Source organism: Martes martes, assembly GCF_963455335.1.
Source record: "Martes martes genome assembly, chromosome: 8".
Classification (NCBI taxonomy): Eukaryota; Metazoa; Chordata; class Mammalia; order Carnivora; family Mustelidae; genus Martes; species Martes martes.
Window position 1 is genome coordinate 107,066,944 of NC_137895.1, and position 22,481 is coordinate 107,089,424.

Below are 22,481 nucleotides of genomic sequence, written 5' to 3' on the forward strand. Positions count from 1 at the left end.
AAGGAGGTCAACGGGAGGGATCCCCTGCTATGGGCAGGAGGCTGGACCATGTCATCTGGGCACCCCAAGAGGGGGATGCAGGCAGCACATGACAAAGGTTGACTGTTCCCTCTGTACTAAACACATGCTGGACACCAAATAAAGAATGGAAGCAGGCTGGTCTCTGCCCTAGGGGGGTGTACACTGAGGAACCCAGGCTGGGGAGGGACCCAGGGAGGGACAGAGATGCTGTCTTGGAGACAGGTCTAGGTGAAGGGTCCAGGAGGAGCTGACACGCCTGTACCTCTACATCTGATGTGGCCTGCTCGGCACTCATTGGATCTCAGGCCAGTGCCACTGGGCTGGGGCAGCCAAGGCAAAGCTGGTCTCCAGAGGGGAAGACATGAACTGGAGAAATTAGTAAGTGGATGAGACACTTCCACTTAGTATCATGGCTAAGCGTGGAGAAACAGTCCAGTTGGAGGAGAGTTTTTGTTTTTTTTTTAAACTGAGCTACTCTAAAACCAATGATCCTGGCATACTTCTCAGATCCCTCAGCCTCAATTGCTCCTTGCCCTCACTAAATAGGTAAAAAAATTTTTTTTCAAAGCTTCTTTACTCTTAGGCTATTAAATGGTTTGTTCTGTCCCCTGTTTCTTCACTAGAAATCTCATGTCTTAAGGCCAGACCATTCGAACCACCAGATACCTTCTAAATGAGGCCCTTGGGAAGGGCCTGCCCTCAAAAAATTGTGAGACTGAAGCATCCATCTCCAGGGGCCTCCCACATCCCTTCTCAGCTCCCTTCTTCCCCATCTGTGTGTCCCAGGCATCTGTCCAGGCGTCTGTCCAGGAGTCTGTCCAGGATATCACAGGAGATTACGCTGTCCACCTCCTGATGAGTTAGTCCCTGGGAAGGTGAATGCTGATATAGGACTGAACATGACTTTGTGTTCTTTGGCAGGAGACCTCTAAGGAAAACCTTTAACATCCAAACGCTTCTCTTTTTTTTTCACTGTGGTAAACTCTGTATAACACAAAATTTTCCATCCGAACCATTTCTAAGTGCACACTTCAGGGCCACTAATTCTACTCCAGATGTTGTGCGTTCATCACCATGGTCTACTTCCAAAGTTTGTCGTGCCTTGAAATAGTTCCTCCCTCCTTCCCCTTTCTCATAGCCTCTCCTCTACTTTCTGTCTCTGTGAATTTTCCCATCCTCAACTTTTCATATAAGTGAAATCTTACGACGTTTGATTAGCGTTGTGTTTTCAAAGCTCATCACTGTTATAGCCTGTCGGACCTTCATTCCTTTTTATGGCTGCCTAATATTCCATTGGGTGAATATTCTTCATCCACCAATGGAAGAAAGGCTTCTTAATGGCTGAATTCCAGGCACCAGGAGAGACCCTAGGAGAGAGGAAGATTTGGGGATCACTCCTGCCCTCCTTTCCAGCCACTCTACATAGGTGGCCCTTCATTGCCCAGCATCCCCTGATGGGCACAGTAATCCAGGATCTCAGTCAGCCCACAGACAGAGACCACTGCAAGAACAGCACCAGACCAACCATCAGGAAACACAAGTACTCACCTATGGGGTGGATGTGTGGCCTGGGACAAGTCCTCTTACTTCTATCAAAGGAAGAGCTTGGGTTGTGTGTCCTTGTAGGAGGTCCTTCCAACTTCTCATATTCTGCCAAGTCCCTCAGTGTCTTGAGAGACACAGGCAACACAGCAAGTGGTATGGGACAGAACAGACTCTCAGGAAACGTGTCTAACTGAATGAAGGAGTGAAGGGCCGAGAGAAGAACTGAAGAGTAGGAACTAAGGTACTCAAGTTTCTTCATCTCCCTTCATTAGAGATAGTCAGGAGGCTCTTTCAGAGGTCAGGTTGAATGATACTTAAATTATGAAACAATCTGGCGTACAAGGTGCTGTTTGACACATTATTATTGTGTCTCTTGTCTTTGCACCTTGTACTGAGATGGAATTGTATGACTGGGCTTCTCATCAATTCTGTCTGGTGCAGAAATCTTGGCAGCTCCAATAAATACACTTGCATAAATTTAAGTGACTACACACACACAGGCTCTCTTCATATGAATTCTTACACCTTGCCCTGTTATATGGCAGGTCTAAGCTGTATAGTGTTCAACCCAGATGGTGGGCATCAACAGCTGTGCCATGTGTGTGTGCGTGCGCGCATGCAGAAACAAGCATGTGTGCTTAGACATGGCAGGCTCTCCATGGTTGTCCTTGTCTGAAGAGATCTACCCATGGCTTCTGTCATCAGGAGTCGGTGTTCTCCCAAAGCACAAATATGAATGATCTCCCTACTGAAGGACCTTTATATTATAAAATCTATTTGTGTTTATAGTGATCCTCAGAGCAATGAGGAGAGGAACTCTTTGTTCCTGTCTGTGTCTTGGAATCCGACTCTACCTCAGGCAGAACCACACACATACCAGGGTTTGGCATCCTCATCCACCACAGAATTTTGAAGAGACTTTGGAAATCATCTGCCACTTTGGAATTGGTGTTCAAAGTTCCCAGAAAAAACAAATAAAGAGGCAAACAAAGCAGTGATTCCTCTTCTCAAATAAAATCTTCTGCAGGAACCAGCATTGTAAAGCCAATAAAAGTCCTCTAGACTAGTCAGAGATGGCGACTTCTTTTCCTTGTGTTGTCTCTGTCCTCACCCCATTGTACTGGTTCCCTGGGCTCTTTTGAACTGTGTTAGGATCCTTGGACAGCTTAGCATGTGGGTTGGAATGGTGCTGCTCTTTTTCAAGACAGCAGGGGGTTCAGTGAGCAAAGGCCCACTTTCTCAGCCTTCCCTAACCTGTAACTGCTCCCAGAGCAGTGCTGTGGAAGCCCAGGGCTCTCTGCAGCATCGCATTTTTTAATGCTTAGCTAGTTCTTTTACAGATAAGGAGACAGACCCAGAGAAGTCAAGTGACTTGACCAAAGACACACAGCCAGTGGTACCAGAATCAAGATTATTATCATCAAAAGATAATTGAGTCTCTCTCCTATAGAAGGAAAGATAAGACACATGTACATGAAGAGATAAAGGAAAAACTAAAATAAACACTGTTCTCATCAGTGTCTATTAGTTCCACAAGTGTTTAGAAGACTGATATCATGGTTCCTGGAATCTGAGGCTCTTTCCACTGAATTTTTCTAAATATTTGAGACATGGGTGTTGCCATGGGTGCCAGCTGCCAGCGGTAGTGCTGAGAAATGAGCAGGGAGGGAGGAAGGGAAGGGTGAAGAAGATGAAAATGGAAAGGCAGCAGTAAGGGGAAATAGCCGTGGATAGGAAGGAAGGAAGACAGGAGCATCTGAAAGGCTGGTCATCATACCTGCCCCAGGGAGGTAGGGCTTCACTCTTGATTTGGGAAGGGGGTCTTCCGGGAGCCCTGGGACTCCATTGTTGTGTATTACCATTCCAGCCTTGATCTTCCTCTCATCTGCAGGTTTTCATGCCTCCTTAACCCTGTCCAACTTCAACACAGAACAGTAGGAATGGGAACCTTAGTCTTTCCAGATTGACTTCCAAAGTTCCTGAGTTCCCAAAATCACAGGAAAAAAAAAAGTTACCCCTTTTTCACAGGCTGAACATTGTGCATTCTCAAAGAGTTCTGTGGCCTCTCAGGATTCAAGAGAGTGCACAGCTCTGGCCTCAGAACTCAGGCAGGAGGAGAGCTATGAAGGAGTGTGTAGTCACAGGACCAGAGGCGTAAGACATCAGCACAGCAAGAGAAAGGTCTTGGACAAACTTTTGCATTTCTCCACTACATTCATTTTTGCCCTTAGGTGTTTCTGTGGCAACACAACATATGTTTTGAAAGGATCAACCAAGCTGTTTCACTTGCTTACATTTTCGTTTGTTTTTCTCTTGGGTTTGGGGCGGGTGGGATTAACTTCAAGAGCATTCATCCCCCTGAAGTCAGAATGAATTGAATAGAGCCATCAGCAGGCGCACACACTCAGCAGCAACAGACACCTGCCTGGTGTCTCCAGATTCTTTATCCAGACCCCTTCTTACTCAGTTCTATCTCAGATCCCTAAACAACTTAGGATGAGGACTCTGACCCAGTTGTGTCTCTGGGATAAGCGGGGACCAGGGAGAAACATTCCCCTGCACCCAGGAAGACAAGATGAGGTGAATGGACCTTTGGACCCAGGGTCAGGAAATCTGCGTTCCCATCTTCTGTGTATACTTCTCTGACCTTGGTATCTTACCAGCATCCTGGATTTTCAAGTAAGGTGGTTAATTAGATACCCTCTAAGATTCTGTCCCTCCAACCCAAGTGCTTTAAGCAGGATCCTGTAAGTTCTGCCAAGGAAGTATATTCCCATAAGGTGAAAGCGCTTTCCAGGGGATGAAATTGCCCTCCACGGAAAGGGATTCCAGTCTCATCTCTCATCTCTTCAGTCTACACACTCTCCTGGGGCAACCTCTCTCAGCCCTCCCCTGCAAGCTGACCTCCCCTTGACTCCTTATGTCTGATCACCAGGAGCCCCGAAAATGTCCCATAAATGCTTTAACTCCGCAAGTCCAGAACTGATGTCTCTCCGCACTGCAGCAAGAGGCATGGCCATCCAGAGTTACCCAAGTTAGAAAACTCAGGCAGGGGAGCAGTGCCCTTCTTTTGCTGTTTCTTCCTCCAACCCCTCCATTCAACCAGAAACCACATTACCTTCTTTCTCTCTCTCAAACCCACCTAGATCTCATCAATCCTGCTGTCTACCTCGGCTCAAGCCTCCGTGGTCTCTGTATGGGTCACCCCCCAACTCCCTCCAACCCCATCACCATCCTCATGCTCTAGGCCAATGCCAGATAATAGTACACATCTGACTCCAACATTCACTATCGCTCAGGATAGAATCCAAGCCTCCGGGGGCAGCCCTAAAGCCCCCGGTCATCTTGTTCCTACCCACCTCTCCAGCCCCATAGCCTTCACTCTAGCTGATCAGATGCCTGCATTACCTGAAGCTCTACACACACACACACACACACACACACACACACACACACACACACTTTCCATGTTTTCCCTTTCAACCCCGTCCCGAAGGAGTTTAACCCATCATCAAGCTAATCAACCCACTTTAACCCAACATCACCTCATATTAAAAGACCAGAGGCTCCCACATACTGTTATTTGTTCCAAGGTCATGCTCCACCTCCCCATCCCTGTAATGGGTAGTGAGTAAGAGACCATCCTGCTCCTAAGGTACAGATTAATGCCCGCCTCTCCATTCCCTTCCCAGAGCTTCTGCCTGATCAGGGCCTTCATCAGCACATGGGCCCATGGTTCTTAAACTTCAGGATGCCTCTGGAATACCTGGAATCATCCAGGCTCCACAGCCAGGAGATCCGCCTCAGAAGATCAGGGGAGGGTCCGGAATTCTGCATTTTTAAACTCTGTATCCTCAAACTGCTTCACCCTGAGCTGGGCGCAGTGAAGCTAGCACTCATTCCAAGTCTAGCAAATCAGAAAGAATGGCTAGGAGCACAGGTACGTGTGTGGGCTAGCCTCCCCCCACAGAGCTACCCATCAGGCTCCAATGGCCCTGCTCTTGGAGCACCTTCCCAGCAGGACGGCATCTGACTTCCCAGGTGATGCCCCCTCTCCACGTGTGGGTGAGACCTAGAGGTCTTCAGTTAGCTCCATCTGACCCAACAGACGATGGGAAGATAGATCTAGGAGTTCTGAGCCTACTGTCTCCTTGTGGGCTGTGACTGGGCCTGTCCTGCTTGGAGGATCTGTGGCTGAATGCCATGTGGACCAGTGTTTTGTGGCTCCAGTGAGAGATGGGCTAAGGCTCCTGCAGAGCCGAGCAGTGGAGCGTGAAGGCATCCAGGCAGCCTTCCCCTGGTGGGGGCCATTAAGGCACCGCACTGGGAACAAGGTTGTGGGAGAAAGCAATTAGTGGTGAGGGAAGCCAGTGAATCAGCACAGAGTCGGCTCGCTCTAATTGAGCCAACGAGTTTGTCCTGTTAAGTGTGGGCTCCCAGAGACAGGAGCTTTATCCTTAAATGCAAAGCCTTCTTCAAGGTGGTAGAGAGAGGAAAAACACTACCTCCCACCCCTCGAGAAAAGAGATGAGCCTTTTCTCCCCACTGCCCCACCCCAGTGCCTACCTCCATCCTGGAAATGCTGATTTTCTCGGCTGTCTCTGTCTTTGGACAAAGATTTTTATTTTCTCAAGAAAGAGAGAGACTTCAAGTTTAGGGTCAGGGTATATGAGCAGATTGCCTGTGTTTTAGCTGCTGTTAGGAGATTTTCAAGGTCTCAACTTCTTTGTGGCTGTGTTTCTGGTCTATCATTTTGGAGAACCCAAGATGGTTTCTTTATCTTCAGGTTTGTTACCTCAAGGTGGCAGTAGGTACACTTATCCTATGGTTCTGTCCCCTCCTTTCTGAGCACTGTTCTTTTCTGTCTTGGCATCATTTTCCTTTAGATCAAGACATTATGAGTTCTCTTCCGAGAAGGTGCAATGGAACATTCACTGATTAACTAAATAAGATAATTCTCCAAAATGCGTAATTTTTCCACCACCCAAATATTTGCATTATAATGGGACATTTGAAGACTAAAGAAACCCTTAATGCCCAATGAATTGGAGCTCTAAGTTTGGAGCAGACTGTGGCATTGGTAATCTGGCTTGGGGGTCCCACCCGGTGTCCCCCTAGATCCTACCACAGAGTGGGCAGCACTCTCCTCCACCTGCTTGGGAGATCTGCTGGTTCAGAACTTTCCAGATCCCCAATCTCATTGACTTTATTTTTCTCTCCCTTCTATTTTTGTTTCCTAGGAACGAGTGGAATATCTCTTTCTCATAATTTTTACTGTGGAAGCATTTTTAAAAGTAATAGCCTATGGACTTCTCTTTCACCCCAACGCTTACCTCCGCAATGGTTGGAATTTACTAGATTTTATAATTGTGGTTGTAGGGTAAGTATCACTACCTTTCTCTCTTCCCTCCCCTCACCCCTCACCATCCACCAACATGTGCCTCCATTTCCTTCTGTTATTTGTATCTCTTTTTATTTGGTCATCGTGGCAATGGGCACCAGGCAAGATGAGAGGACCCATTAGTCACTTTGAATTCAGACTTTCTCCAAAGGGAAAAGAGCTCTTATGTAGGAATATCTCCCTCACACACATGCTCACATGTGTGCATACACACACACACACACACACACACACACACACAACACAGAGTGGGATCTGAGTGCTTTCATGGAGCTCAGGATCCTCTTTATAACAGAGGAGATTCCTCTGCTTAAGTTCTTTTATTCCATCTCCAACCACATCTGGCCCAACCACTCTTCGAACCAGTTTCCCTGCTGGGTTCCTGAGCAGGGTTCGTCCAGCTGACCTGGCAAGCAGCCCATGGGCATGGGGGTGGTGGCAAAGCTGGCAGAGAAGGTGCCATGGATGCCCGATCTTCCCTCTACACTGGGCCTCCTCTGGGGCCCCAGGAAATAGGCTGCTCGAGATAGGCGGGTGGGGAGATGACAGAGAACTATAAAGGGCCAAGTCATGGGTGGCCTAAGTAGAACCAAACACACCTTTCCCCAGACATGCTGTTCCACGGTAGCGTAAGATAAAGCAAGGTCAATATATGCTCTAAGAAAAAAAAAGGGGGGGGTGTAAATAATCATAAATAAAATTCAGAAGTGATGATCTCCTTATGTAGGAATTAGTGACTTTACAAAAAGATCCTCTATGAAATATCTGTGCACGTGCTATATGAAATGTAGTTCATTAAGACACAGTTGCTAAAGTTCCAGCCACTCCTCTATTTTGTGAAGGGAGGGCATCTTACAGCAGGTTCTCCTTTGAGAACAAGCTGAGGCTTCTGGGAGCTCATTTGGCATTTCTCTGAGCCCCAAGAATGGTCACATGGTGGCCACCTGGCGTTTTTTACTCCTGCGGAGTTCCGACAGACTTCAGCGTCAAGGTCAATGTGTCAGTGGGCTCATGTCCCAGGAACTATTTTTGGCGGGCACCATTCGTGCCTTCCCAGTGAACACACAGGTCCTTCTGGACTCCTCCAGAGTGCTCACTGCTCGTCATCTCCTGGGAGTGTCTGGTCTTTCCTGCGGGAAATAACAAGAGCAAATCAAGACCATTGAGAAGTTCTTTCCTTGCCTCTCGCCATCTGGATGACTTATTAGGGTTGTTTGGAACTGTCTTAGGGGTTTTTTTCGTTGTCTTTTTTTTTTTTTTTTTTTTTTGCACAGCCAATGAATGACACACTTTGGCCACCTTAACACCAAGGATATTTGGGTGAAGTGAGAAGCACGAATGTTACTGGAGTATTTGCCAGGCATAGATCAGGCTCCAGAAGACTGGGAGCAAGGATGCAGCTCCAAGACATCTTGCTGCTTCTGTTCTCGCCAGGATAAACAAAGAATGACAGAACAAATGCCTTGAATTAACTCCCTAAACCATGGCAAAGGCATTTAAGGTGCCTTGTTCCACATGCCCCTGAAGCCTTTCAAATTCAGTGTCTTTCTCACAGCCTCGGGCTCTGGGGAACCCTTCCCACAAGTCTAGAAAAGAGCCCCAGGAATGAGATTGATGGAGAGATAAGGGTGCCTTTGGGGACTAATTTTTTTTCCGGCAGAGAAGCTCATGTTTATGGAAGGAGTTAGAGTTGACTGCCTACAGTGCTCTGGCCCCTCCGGGGCCTTCCCTACAGCCTAGGAGGTTGAACCTGGAAGCATAGGGCAGAGCTCAAACCTGCACTTGAAAGGGAAGGAGCTAGATGCCTTGTTGTGTGGACACACACATGGCATCTTCTGCTTGCTTGAACCTTGCTTTATCCCTCGCCCTGCTGCCCCTCCCAGTAACCACAGAGGGCAGCCTTCGTGAGGTCAGCCTGGATTTCAGTCACAACTTCGTGAGGTCAGCCTGGATTTCAGTCACAACTTCCTGGGATCTAGGCCATGAGGCTGATGAAGAGGGAAGCATGCAGATTTGGTCCTCTTCCCAGAGATGCCCCAAGTTGGCTGTTTAAACCCCAGAGGTTACAGTAATAGAGGTTGCTTAGGTTATGGTTCACCATGACCCTCTGGGCTTCACCCCCACTACTATCACACACGGACATATTTGACACCTAGTTCTCTTCTCCAAGGGCACTGGTCATAGAGGCTCTCTGTCTAGCCTCAATCTTGGCCCATTCTTCTAACTTGAAAAATCACACACACACATGCACACACGCGCACGTGCGCGCGCACACACACACACACAGAGTGTAGCTCAACCTTCTCTCTACAGCTATGCCTCCTTTTAAAATCATATTAAATGGATATCTGTCCGCTTCCCTTATGTCTCCTAGGAAATATCTTCTCTCCCAGGCTCCTCCTCGGCAGCCACTTAGGGGAAGGTTTCTTGGGCCCTCCTGCAATCAGAGGGGATCTGCCTTGCCCTGGGAGACCTGGGTTTGCCTGCCTGCTGCCTGAGTGCCAGGCCTAGAGCTGCTCTCTCCTTTCTGCATTGCCATGTGGGGGGTCCTGTGACAAGAGGCACTGTCTAACCCCCACAGACCTGTCACGTTTCCTGCCTAAAGTGGAAGAGTCCCCTTGCTACAGTGGGGAGAGGAGACTACTGAATGAAAGTGGGGAGGACTTCAGAGCCCTCTGTGAGCTACCCCTCTCCAGCCCTACCCAGGGACCTGGGGGTCCTCACTGGATCCCCCTGCCTGAGATCCCCCTGCCTGCCTCCTCCAGCCGGGAGGGCTTTTGCTACCATCTCTCTCCCAGTATGTTGGCTCCACCTTTCTGATCTGCTGGGCCCTCTAGAGCCTCAGTGTCCTCTTTTTAAAAGCTCTAGGTCCAGCTAAGGAACTGCCGGGCACAACTCCTGAAGAATTCCCCTGCCAAGCATCCACATCAGAACCCAGGCCTTAGGGATATGTAGACCACATAGCAGTGGGTTTGGCTTTACAGTCTCTAATCGAGGAGAAACAAACCAACTCTACAACCCAAGAACACTTCCTAGAGCTCTTCCTGAATTTTCTACCCCTTCAAAAATTAGAGTCAGACACTTAATAAAATGTCTGCGTCAAGTTGAGGCAGGGGAAAGAGAAGAAATTTGTCTAACCTCTGTTCCCTTAAATAAATAATATTTTGTGAACATCTTGTATCCTAATAAGCATATTGCTTTCTTTCAGGAAATATTAGGAACCAAATCTGGTTTGGATTTGGAATGTTGTTTGACAAACTTGCAAACTACTCTTCATTTTCTAAGATTTCAGTGATACAGACTTCAGTGGAAAGAACATTTCTCTGCAGAGAGAAGCCCATTTCCCCCATCCTAGCAATTGTGCCTGGGGTCCAAGGCATCATCAGCTAACACACGACACTAGCAAACTGCCAAGCTGAGCTGAAAAAAATCACAGGGCTGAGAAAGGCTTTATATGTCAGAGTTGTCAAACTTCTTTTAGCTACAGAACCCATTTGTTCAAGAAAAGCCTTATTCAGAGAGCCACGAAAGCCACTCTATTCTAGCCACTTATCTCTGGCCTCGGTGCCCAAGAAGTCCCTGAGCAGTTCCATGGAGCCCAGTTTGGAAATTCATCTAGACCAACCCCCTCCTTGCTGGGCCCTGGCTGGATTTGATTTTCTGCCAAGCTAAGCCCCCAGTTGCAGCACCCCCTGTTTCCAGATCCAGTTCCCCGGACGTGAGTCATTTCAGGAGTTCAAGCCTATTTTTCAAGAACGAAGTTGCTCTGGCCCCGAGTGCAGGTCAGGTGTGGGGCCCGAGTTCTGAAACATGTGCTTCCCCCATGACCCCCCAGCCATAGCCCAGCACACACTCTGCTGACAGTGAATTGGGAGTCATCTCTAGTACAAAAGACAGAAATTACCCCATGTGTCCTTTCCCCTGTTTTTCTTGGTTACTGCAAGAGCCCAAGATTCCAGGCTCCCATGCCCACATGGTTCTTTGTGTCCTGTGTCCCCTCTCCCTTGTCATCCCTCTGAAAACTTCCCACTGTGCCTTCTGCTCCCTGCAGGCCACTGCCCATTCAAGGGTCAGCAGACATTTTCTGTAAGGGACCAGATACTCGTTTTCAGCTCACAAACTGTGCGGTTTGTCTCGATGATTCAATCCTAGCAAGAAAACGGCAATCAACAACAGCAGTATGGGAATGATGGGTGTAGCTGAACTCCGGCAAAACTCCATTCCCAGAGCAAGTGGCCCAAGTGCTGCCCTAGACCCGCGGCTCTGTGTCTTAACTTCCTGGCTCCCCCAAGGGGCCTGCTCCATCGTAGTCTCTCCCAAATGCCATGTTCCACAGCCGGAGGTCAGGAGAAGGTCCCTATGCTTCTCTTATTTCTGCTTTCAGATTGGTGGCCCTTCCTTCCTAGCCACCTCTGGTTCTTATGTGTGTGATCAGACCCTTTCACCCCGACTTCTCCCTATAGGATCTCCTCTAGTCCTCTGGGGACTCCTCATTCCTTGAAGACAGGCGCTCTTGGCTCATTCCCAACTCTCTCCAACTTTGCTATTCCTGCTGTCCCCTCCAGTACCTTCTTGGTTCATTGATATCTTCTCCCCACCAAGGGATCCTGACTCCATCCCGTCTCAGCTGCCCACTCCCAGGGTTATAACCAATATCCTTGCCGTAACTAACAGCTGTGCCCTCCCCCGTAATCTCAAATGAAACACCCTGCTCTGGAAACACCACAAGCCATCTTTCCAGCTTACTCCCTCTAGCACTTTGACTCTGACAGTCCATTCATCCTGTCCCATTTTCTCTGTTCTTCTGCCCATTGTGTCCAGTCTTCCTTTTTTTTTTCTTTTTTTTTTTTCCAGTCTTCCTTTTAACCAACTTAGATGCCCAGCTCCACCACAATCTCTCACTTGCCTGTACAGTCAACTTCCCACTTTCCCTCTTCACTGACCTTGCTCATTTGGAAAAACACCAACCCCAATCAAATCCAATTAGATGGAGATCAACCTGGTACCTGAACTTGTGCCTCTGAAAGGGGTAGAGAAACATGCAAAGCTGAGCTCATGGGTTGCACTTGACACCCGTGACCACCAACTTCAAACAGGTCCTTGATGATAGCTGGCAACCCTACTCCATTCACTCTTACACTTTCTTTGGTGAGTCTTTAAAGGGGAAGGCCTTTAAACTTCCAATACCTGCTACCTTTTCCCATTTTCAGCCAATGACCTTGCTACCTGTTTCCCTGAGAAGACACAGGTAATCAAGGAGAATATCAGTACCCCTATGGTGCACCTTCCCCCTTGAACCATGAGAAACCATCCCTTCCCCCTTCTAGGGCCAATACCCCTCAGGGTGCAGGAGATCCCCTGCAACCCCTGCAGGATAGCAATCCTTCTGTAATTGTTCTCTCACTTCTTCATGGTCCAATTGTCTATTTCTGTTACATAACTCCCATCACATATAAAAATGCTGCTATATTTCTCATTTAAAAACAAACACAACTCTCTGAATTCCACACCCACTTCTGGCAACCATCTTTTTTCTTCTACTAACTTTTACAGCAAAATTCCTCAGAAGGCTTGTCTATACCAGCCACGTGGCCACTCAGAACATGTGGCTAATCTGAATTGAAACATGCCGTCCATGTAACATACACAGCAGATTTCGAAGATTTAGCACAAAAGGAGTGACAAACATCTCGGGAAAACTTCTTTGTATTTATTAGAGTTGAAATGATAATATTTGGGTTATGTTGTATTAAATAAAATATAATGGTTAATTTCGCCAGTTCTTACTTTTTTAATGGGGCTGCTAGAAAGTTTAAATTACATATATGGCTCATATTTTTGGCTTGCATCCTATTTCTGTTAGACAGAGCTATCTCAGACTTTTTTTTTCCTATCCTCTCTTGAACCCATATCTGTTAGGCTTTTGGCCCCATCACTTCTCCAAAACAGATATTTTCAAAGTCTCAGGAGTCTGCATGCTGCTGAAGCCACTGGTTAGTTTTCCATCCTTGTATCTGCAACACAAAACCAATTTCCAGGGGATCATCTGTTTGTTCCTAGGCAAAATCAAAGGGGAATAATTAGGAGGAAGGAGGTGTGTGGGGACGAGAGAGGATGTGGTTCCCGGCCACATGACGGCAGGAGCTAGGAAACCATGGAGTGGGAGAGAGGGCACTGCAAGAGGACTGAGACACAACAGCAAGCCTTAGCAACTTTACGCTTCTGTCCAGGCTGCCCAGGTTATACAAAGCCAGTTGTGTTCGTGCACAGCTTTGCCTATTACCTCTCAGACCTCTCTGGGCAACGGTGGTGCCCTTTGGCAGGGCGGTACCCACACTGAGGGGACGTCATCTTATGATGGGCACAGTCTGTCCCATGTACACACTTTGGCTCTGGTTCCTGGGCTGGGGATGTTTGCAAACTTTGCTATCCCAAGCTGCCTTCAGAGAATTCAGGGTCTGACAGTTCCATCTTTCCTTCCTCTCTTCTAGGCTTTTTAGTGCAATTTTAGAACAAGCAACCAAAGCCGATGGGGCAAATGCTCTGGGAGGGAAAGGAGCTGGATTTGACGTGAAGGCACTGAGGGCATTCCGCGTGCTGCGCCCGTTGCGCCTGGTGTCTGGAGTCCCAAGTAAGTAAAGCCATTCTTCCAGGTTGCAGTGGTATCTTGTCACCCCCCTCCGCTGTCTGAGTTGCCAGGAGCCCTTTGCAAGGAAAACTGATTCCATATAAACGGAGGTGTTTTTTCTTAAATGAATTCCTTTGCGGGGCACCTGGGTGGCTCAGTGGGTTAAAGCCTCTGCCTTCGGCTCAGGTCATGATCCCAGGGTCCTGGGGTCGAGCCCCGCATCGGACTCTCTGCTCAGAGGGGAGCCTGCTTCCTCCTCTCTCTCTGCCTGCTTCTCTGCCTATTTGTGATCTCCGTCTGTCAAATAAATAAATAAAATCTTAAAAAAAAGAAAAAAAAAGAAGTCCTTTGCTATAAATAAATAAACAAATAAATAAATAAAAGTTTATACATCCTTAAAAAAAAAAAAAGAAAAAGAAAAAAGAACCTAACTCTGATGTGAGCCCATGAAAACACGCTGTGGTCCCAGCTCCTGTAAACACCTGGAAAACATCCACAGCAGCCAAACAGCCAAATGAAGACAGTCTACCCAGAAAAAGAAATCCTTTGGCCAGCTGAGCCATCCCCCCAAGGCCCTGGGCTGGGAATTTATTAAGCACATTTGCACCAAGGAGCCAGGTGAGCAGAGAAGGCTAATCCCTAGGGCTCAAGCTCAAGGTATTTTAGCCAATGAGATTATCTCTACTTTCTGTATTTTTCCAAAGAACAATCAGAAAAGCATCAATGGTTGTTCAAAAAGTTCTATTTGCCATTTCTCCCAACCCTCTCCTTCTTTCATGTCAAATGGGACATTTCCGGCTTCAGAAACCCTATTTATGGACAGGCTGCCTGCCTTTGTGAGAACTGGTTTTGCCCAAGGGTGGAGGGTGTTCAGATCTCTGAATCAGGCCAGAGGGCATTGGAGAGATATTGTCTATCCAGATACCAGTCCGGTGGACAGCCCCTCTTCTCCCTTTTCCTCCAGAAGCCTGCTCCACTGTGGATGAGCCCTGGGCACTGAATACTGCAACTTCGGGCACCCCACATCACCTTCAACAAAGCACAGCCACAGTTGCTCTTAGGGGTTAAGTCAGCTTTCAGAGAGCTCCTCATTCCACTCCTCCTTGATCAATTGGCACGATCTGAGCATAATTCTGGACTGGTATGCTGAGATTTTTCCTTCTCAAGTCAGGTCCATCAGATCTGGCCCATAAGTCAAAGTAGAGACGGTCCCTATGACTGGGCTGAAACCAGACGAATTTGGAAATGGGAGCAGGAAAACAAAGAGGTCCTCTGAACACTGAGCCTTTACCATAGAAATGTGAAGGACCTTATATTAAACTATTCGATTCTTTCCATACACTCACAGAATGGTGAACAGATCTTCCCAAGGTAACCTAACTAACTAGCAGCAGAACAGGACTAGAACTAGGTATCCCGACTTCCAAACCGACTTTCTTTCCTACTATGCAATACAACTTCTTGTAAAGGATTAACTAGTATAAACCTCTTGTCTTAGACTTCTACACATATATCCCATCTCTTCAATTATATTATAAGCCCCTGGAAACCCAGAACTTTGCCTTATATTGGCTCTGTTCCTGCATCATGCCTACAATGGTCTCTGCACAAGGTAAGGGAATTTATTAGATAAATGAAGGCAAGAATTAGAATGTTTTCTTTGTAGTGGGGCCACCTGGGAAAAGTTTGTGGTCTTTCTTAAGCTCAAAAGTGAATGTGGAGCTAAGCCTCACATACACATTTGGAACAGATTCTTTCTACTTGGCCTTAAACATTTTAAGATATCTAGAAATAGAAACAGTATACAGTTGGCCCTTGAAAAATGTGGGGATTAGGTGTGCTGACCCCCACCTTGCACAGTTGAAAATTAACATACAATTTTTGACTCCTCCAAAACTTTTCTACTAATAACCTACTGTTGACCAGAAGTCTTACCAATAACATACACAGTCAGTTAACACATATTTTATATGTGTTATAATATACTATATTCTTAAAATAAAGTAAGCTAGGGAAAAGAAAGTGTTATTAAGAAAATCATACAGTGGAGCACCTGGGTGGCTCATTCGGTGAAGTGTCTGCCTTTGGCTCAGGTCATGATCCAGATCTTGGGATGGAACCCCGGAGTTAGGCTCCCTGCTCAGTGGGGAGCCTATTCCTCCCTCTCCATCTGCCCCTCCCCACCCTGCTTGTGTGCTCTCTCCTGTGCACTCTCTCTCAAATAAATAAATAAATAAATAAATAATTTTTTAAAAGAAAATCATATGGTGAGAAAAAAATACATTTATAGTACTGTTCTACATTTATCAAAAAAAAGTCTGTCTGTAAGTGGACCTACACAGTACAACTCATATTGTTCAAGGGTCAACTGAATACGAAGGCCAAGATCCAATTTCCCTTTTGTCAAGCCTAAATTCTTGATTTCTTGTTCAGCTTTCTTGATTAAATTCTTGATTAAGTTCTAAATTTCTTGATCAATCAGCCATAACTCAATAGACCAAAATCAAGGAATGAGAAGGAAGGTGAGAATAACTTTGAACATGACTTTAAGGAGCTTAATATGATGACAATGATGCAGCCAATGTCTCAGTGATAGGAGCTATGAACTTCTCCAAACTTCCCACCAAACTACAGGGGACATGATGAATCTTACCCTCTTATGTGTTTACTTATTAGGAGCGCACACTTTCAGAGCATTGTTCTGTGTATGAGGACATACCATAAAGAACAAATACAGTCTTTTCACCTGAGGAATCTGACCATCTAGTAAGAGTGTACCAGTCAGCTTTTGCTGTAGGAACAAACGATCCCAAATTCTCAGTCACTTAAAATCCGAAACCTTTATACTTGGTCATGTCACATGATGATGTTGGCCAGCTCCCTCTTTTCTGGGCTCAGCTGGGCTCTGGGCTCCTATATGGGATCTCATTCCAGACCCCAGGTTGAAGAAGCATCCAGCAGGTAGGCCATGTTGTTCTCATGGCAGGGTACAGATGTTCAAAAAAGGGATAAAAGAGCACAAGCATAATTTAGGCTTTTGCTCAGAATGGCTTATATCATGGCTACTCAATTTCCAGGGGCCAAAGCAAGTTGCATTGCTATCTTTGTTCCAAGGATAATGGGACACAAAAGAATACAATACCTATGAGAAGCAAGGGTGAACAAATAGTGCAGTCTAACACAGAGACTGAGGGGTTTGGTATTAGCAGAAATATCTACAGTAATTACTCTAGCACAGAAATTCTTAATTAGAGATGCATATGGTTGAGAGTCACTCATGCTTCAGTGCATTAAAAAGGAGAATCAGATTAGATACAGTAGCTAGTTTCCACTGTAGAAACTTCATAAAGGTGTCCCATTGCCACATGCATTTTGTTAATGGTAGAATTGTAGAGTGCAGTCAGGAAGAGATATCATACCTTGGAATTCTCTCAAGAAGATGAGGACATGATACATACAGTAACTCAAAGAGAAGGCCCTACTATTACCTGTCATGCAGTCCAAGAAGATAGCTTCATCATGGAAGATGATCACACTGAGATGGTTTTGCAGGTGTCAACAGCCTTGCAGGTGGCTTCATGCTTATACATAAGGCTAACAACTGTGTGTCTTGTGTTCCCCAGGTCGCCAACAGAATAGCTCTTTTTGGAGCTTAAAGGAAGGGCTAATCCAGCCTGTCACCCCTTCTCCTGGAAAATTGTCTGTGCAACTTTTAAATAATAAAAGTGAACAAGTGCCTCATGCTAGTTTGGTTGATATCATTCAGGAAGATGTCAGCAATTTCTCCTACCACTCCAAACCTAGACAAAGTCCATCTCATAGATCTTTTAGGTGTTTTCTTTCATATTTCAACAGAACTCGAAAGAGTTTCCTCTATCTGTTGCCTTCAATTCTCGTCTTCTCATTCTCTCTCAAATCCTCATCAGTCAGGCTTTCTCCCCTATTACTGCAGTAAAACATCTCTTCTCAAGACCACCAGTGATTTCCACATTACCAGACCCAGTGGTTAGTTCCCTGGTGCCATTGTATTTGATCTACCTGTAGGGTTGGATGCAGCTGATCATCCCTTGTCTTTGAACCACCATCACCACTTAGCTACCAGGACACTGTTCTTTCTTCATTGGCTTTTCCTTATCAGAATCGTTTGCTGATTTTCCTCATGTTCTCATCCTCTTAGCATCGCAGAGCTGCAGGTTCAGTCCTCAGACCTCTTCTCTATCTCAGGGATACTTAGTTTCTGAGTATCTGGCATTAAATATCCTGAGCCTTCTGGCATTAAATATCTCTTATATGTCTTCTAATAACTACGAACTCTATGTACCAGCTCAGACCTCTGTTCTAAGCTCCAGACTTGTATACCTCCCTGCTTATTCCAGTCCTTTCATTTGATGTCTAAGCATCTCAAACTTACCACATCCATAACAGAACTTCCAGTCTTCCCAAAGCCTTTCCTGTCTTGGTCAATGTCAACCTCATCCTTCCAGTTACACAGGCCAAAAATCTTGGACTTACTGCTTTCTCTCACCCTTTGTAGGCAGTCCCTCAGGAAATTCTCTCAGGCATACCTTCAAGAAACTCCCTCTTTCTTACCACCTCGAGCACCAGCCACCTCTCACCTTGATCATCACCAACACCTCTCACCTTGATCGTTATAGTAGCTTCCTAACTGGATTCTCTGTTTCCATGCTTACCTTTGCCACAGCTTATTCTCAACACAGTAGCCAACGTGGTCTTTTTGAAATACAAATCCTCGTAAAATACACATCACAGCTGTGCTCAGAGCCCTCCAAGTCTCCCCTCACTCACTGATGAGCAACAGAGTCCCACAGGGCCCTACATGGTCTCACTGCTCTCCTCTCTGAAATCATCTCCCTCCCCCCTTCCCTTCTATCTGTCCCATCTTGCCAGCTTCTGTGACCTCCTTGCCATGCTTCCAACACTCCAAACCCACTACCAACATGGAGCCTTCATGCTTGCTGCTTCTTGTGTCCACAATGCCCTTTCCTCAACTCTCTGCTGGGCTGGCCTGCTCACCTGGTCAGTCTCCACAGAAGTGTCATCTTACCAGAGAGTCCTGCTCTCCCAATCTGTTAAGATACTTGATGCTTAGAGACTTTTCATGGGACATGCTTTCCCTACAGTCTGAGTTTTTGTAAGATTAGCTCTTTCTCGGTTAAAAGCGTCATTTCTGGAATCACACAGAATAGAAAACAGCTATTAAACAAGGGTTTGCTTCCTAATTGAGAAGTGAGAAGAGGCGTAAAACTCTTTCTTCCTATTGTTTCTTGGTCAGATTAGAACTGTTTCTTGAAAACAAATCAACACCAACCAGCCAACAAGTATCTGTTGATTGAATATAAGATAAAAGGTGCCAGGAGAGACAAGACAAAGTGGTTTTGAGCAAGAGCTCTTGAATCAGACTGCCTGGCTTCTGCACTGACTCATTCTGTGACCTTGAAGAAGTTACTAAGACTTTCTGTGCCTTAGCTTCCTCCTCAGTAAAATGGAAATAACAGTAGAACCTATTTCATATGGTGTTAGAAAAACTAAAGGAGTTAATGCATACAAAGCCCTTATACAGCATCTTGCTTGTAGTAAGTGCTCAGTTAAATAGTAGTGGTTACATCACAGCCTACCCCATCACATGATATTACGTGAGGCATGTAAAATGCAAGTACACGATGAAATCACTATCAAGACAAAACAGATATACTTTATTTTTTTAAGATTTTATTGATTGATTTTAGAGAGACAGGGAGAGCACAAGCAGGAAGGAGCAGAGGGAAGGGAGAAAGAATCTGAAGTAGACTCTTGAGCACAAAGCTCAATCCCATGACCCTGAGATCGTGACCTGAGCCAAAACTGAGAGCTGGGTGCTTAACCGACTGAGCCTCCCAGGCACTCCAAAACAGATACACTTGAAATATTAAAGAACATTTAAGAGTTAAATAGCTACATGAGCCCAAAAACTACCAGAGAGGCATTATATGTGGGAAAGTGAAGTAGATCCAAGGGGTGGGTTTCCTGGGGACTATGGCAGCCCAGAAAAGCTTTATGAGGAGACAGTATTTGAAATGAGCCTTAAGTTTCTGGTAGAAGATGTAGGGATGGAGATGAAAGGCCATTTGGGGTGAAAACCTCATTCTTTTGGGTCACAGCCCAGACCAGCACGTAGGTCTCTGCATGGACCAGTCCACCACCGAAGAGGATGCGGTGAGAACCCGGTGATGCAGGTCGGCACAGAGCAAACTGCAGTGGGTCCCGGGTGCCAGGACAGGAAGGCAGTTTTCTAAATAGATTCAGTTCTTTCCTCTCCACTGGAAGCATTCAAAAGACTGCAGTGCAGAGAGACAGCAAAATGCCTCGGGAATCTCCTCCAAGAGTATCAGAACGGATGGCAGATCTTAGACTCCAGGGAGGTTCAGTTAACTGGTGGCAAAGCTGGGGTCAGAAGCAGACCAGAGCAAGCTCCCCTCTCCCACTCTCGCCAGCCTCCCTCCCGGAGGCCAGGTCCAGGGCAAGCCACTCTCTGAGCACTCCGCCAGAGACCTCACACTATGCAACACCTACCACACTGCTTTTAGTGCTATTGAGAGAGTGCATTCTTGACCCAAAACTTCCTGCTGCAAAAGTTAAAAACTCACTGGAGTGCCCAAGTACCCAGGTGAACCACACTCATCCCATAATGTAGTTTTTTCCCCCAAAATGGCTTCTCCCCCCTCCTGGGGATTAGTAACTGTGAAATTGGCCACACTGAATAGCAAATGCTGCCAGTTAATCAGACCCATTGGGGGCATATTAGAGCTGTTAAAAACAACTTTCTGGAGTGTTTTTACACTTTGATGCTTCAAAAGAAGTTATGCCATCCTACCCAGAATTTGCTCTTCGGTAAAGTGAGCCACAGCAGATTTGCAGTCACTGTTACTGCTCCCAGGACAGGGTTCCCAGGGGGGTGCTTGCACTGCTAGGGAGGATGAGGGCTCAGGTACCAGAGATGGTCCCAGCAGCAGCTCCCTCTCTGTATTTAAGGACACTTCACCATTCCAGATTGGATGAGGGAAAGTCTGTCTAGAGCTGATATTTGCAAATCTGAAATTTACAGATTTTGAAACCTGCGTCCCAGAGAAGACCCATTAGTCAGAGCAGAGGCTTGCATGCACATTGTCCTCTCCCCACCCCCTGCTCTTTCCTCTGCCCATGTCACCAACTTCCCAGACCTCTCTTTCTTCTGGTTCATGTGGCAATCCCATAATGTGCCAGCATGCTGCAGGTGAGGCAGGAGAGCTCAAGCCTGAAGTGGACAGAAGACTCAGACTTCAGCCCTGCTGTCCCACCCACCTAGCTCAGGGACTTTGGGCAGGTCGGTTTGTTCTGACCTACCTAGCCTCTGCGTCTCTTTCCCCCTTCCACATGCTCTTCCACTCTGCACCATCGGCGGCCCTTGCCAGTAGCAGGCCTCTTGTTTCTCCACTCTCTGCTTTCTCTTCCCTTTCATTTTCTTGGACTTGGCCCTCTTCTCCCCCTCACTTTCTAATTTGCTTCCTCTGCCTTTTCATCCCTTTTGTCCCAAGTGGATCTTAAATCCCTAAAGGGATCTAAAACCAAAATGAGGGACCTTAAACCACTTACAAGGCTGCTTGATACAAGGACAGGGGCAGGTGCCTAAGTCCATCCCTCTCTCTACTTCTCCCTAGGAGGGACCAGAAGCTGCCCATCCCATTGCCCATCCCATGCAAAAGTCCTGTCTGCAGCATCTTCTAGGTCCCTCCTCTGCCACTTTATTTTACTAAAACAGGAAACTTTGTTCTCTGCATTCCTCTCATGGTGCCACTCCTGAGGAACATCTGAGTGGGAAAGGACTTTAGATATCTGATCCAACCAAGTTTCCATTTTACAGATGAGAACACTGCAACCAGACATCTTAAATGACCTTCTCAAGGTCACACAGCTCCCTGGTGGCAGGCAGACAGGACTCAATTCCTACACCACCTGTAAGAAGACTGATGGACGTCATGATGGGATGTTCCGGTTTTGTACAGTCTTTGGAGTTCCCAGAGCTCCCTCGCACACATTGGTTCACAGACACCCCAAGAGGGAAGCCCAAGGGAATGTCAGTGCTCCCTCCCACTTTCCCGCTTCAGGCAACCTGCCGGCTTTTGTTCGCCAACACAGAGCAGACCCTAGGGAGGACAGCTATAAACAGCATGGCCTCTTAACTTTCCAGACAGGTTGGCTGGCCTGCTTTGCTCTGAGGAGTCTGATGTCAGCTCCCTGGTGTTGGCATTCCTTGCGTACCAGAAACAGAACAGAATTTAGAACAGGGTCCCGCCCCAGTCCTCCCAAACCTGTCATGTTCAAGGCAGATGGGAGTTGATGCCCACCCTCTCCCATGTCGCCCAGCATGATTCTACTACTGGACCCCCTCCTCTGATTTGGGAGCTCTTGACCCCTCCCTTCCGGATGCCCCAGAAGAGGAGGTCAGGGGCACAGTTACAACAGCAGCTCTGCGGCCAACCTCTCTGTTCCCGGCTTCACATTGCCTCAGTTTCTCTATCTACAAAGTGAGATTAGTGATGAATGTTCCATGGATGGGGATGAGGTTTTACCTCTCAAGCTCCAGGAGCTTCTAGCAACAGAAATCCCTTTAAATCCACCTCTTGAAGAGAGACATTATGGATTGCAATGAGCTATGGCATCAGGTAGTAAGGAAAGGGAGACGACCCAAATGCAGCAAAACAAGTTATTTTAAACAATGAGCATATTTCAAAAGTTCCAGGCCCTGTTGCCATGGTGTCTCACTGAGAGGTTATTGAATATCAATAACAGTATCTGACTAAACCAGGAAAATCTCTATTATTTGGTGTTTTACGTACACTAGCTTAAAAA

General features: G+C 46.6%; 1 protein-coding gene across 1 annotated transcript in view; it reads left to right on the top strand.

Moving 5' to 3' along the window:
* The window catches only part of CACNA1C (calcium voltage-gated channel subunit alpha1 C), a gene marked incomplete at its 5' end in the record, with an annotated part of 716,579 nt that overhangs the window by 464,957 nt on the left and 229,141 nt on the right, over nt 1-22,481 (top strand). The window contains 2 exons of the mRNA XM_080812080.1: nt 6,807-6,946; nt 13,459-13,598. Of these exons, the coding sequence (XP_080668206.1) occupies nt 6,807-6,946; nt 13,459-13,598 (280 nt within the window). The remainder of the gene's footprint in view (nt 1-6,806; nt 6,947-13,458; nt 13,599-22,481) is intronic.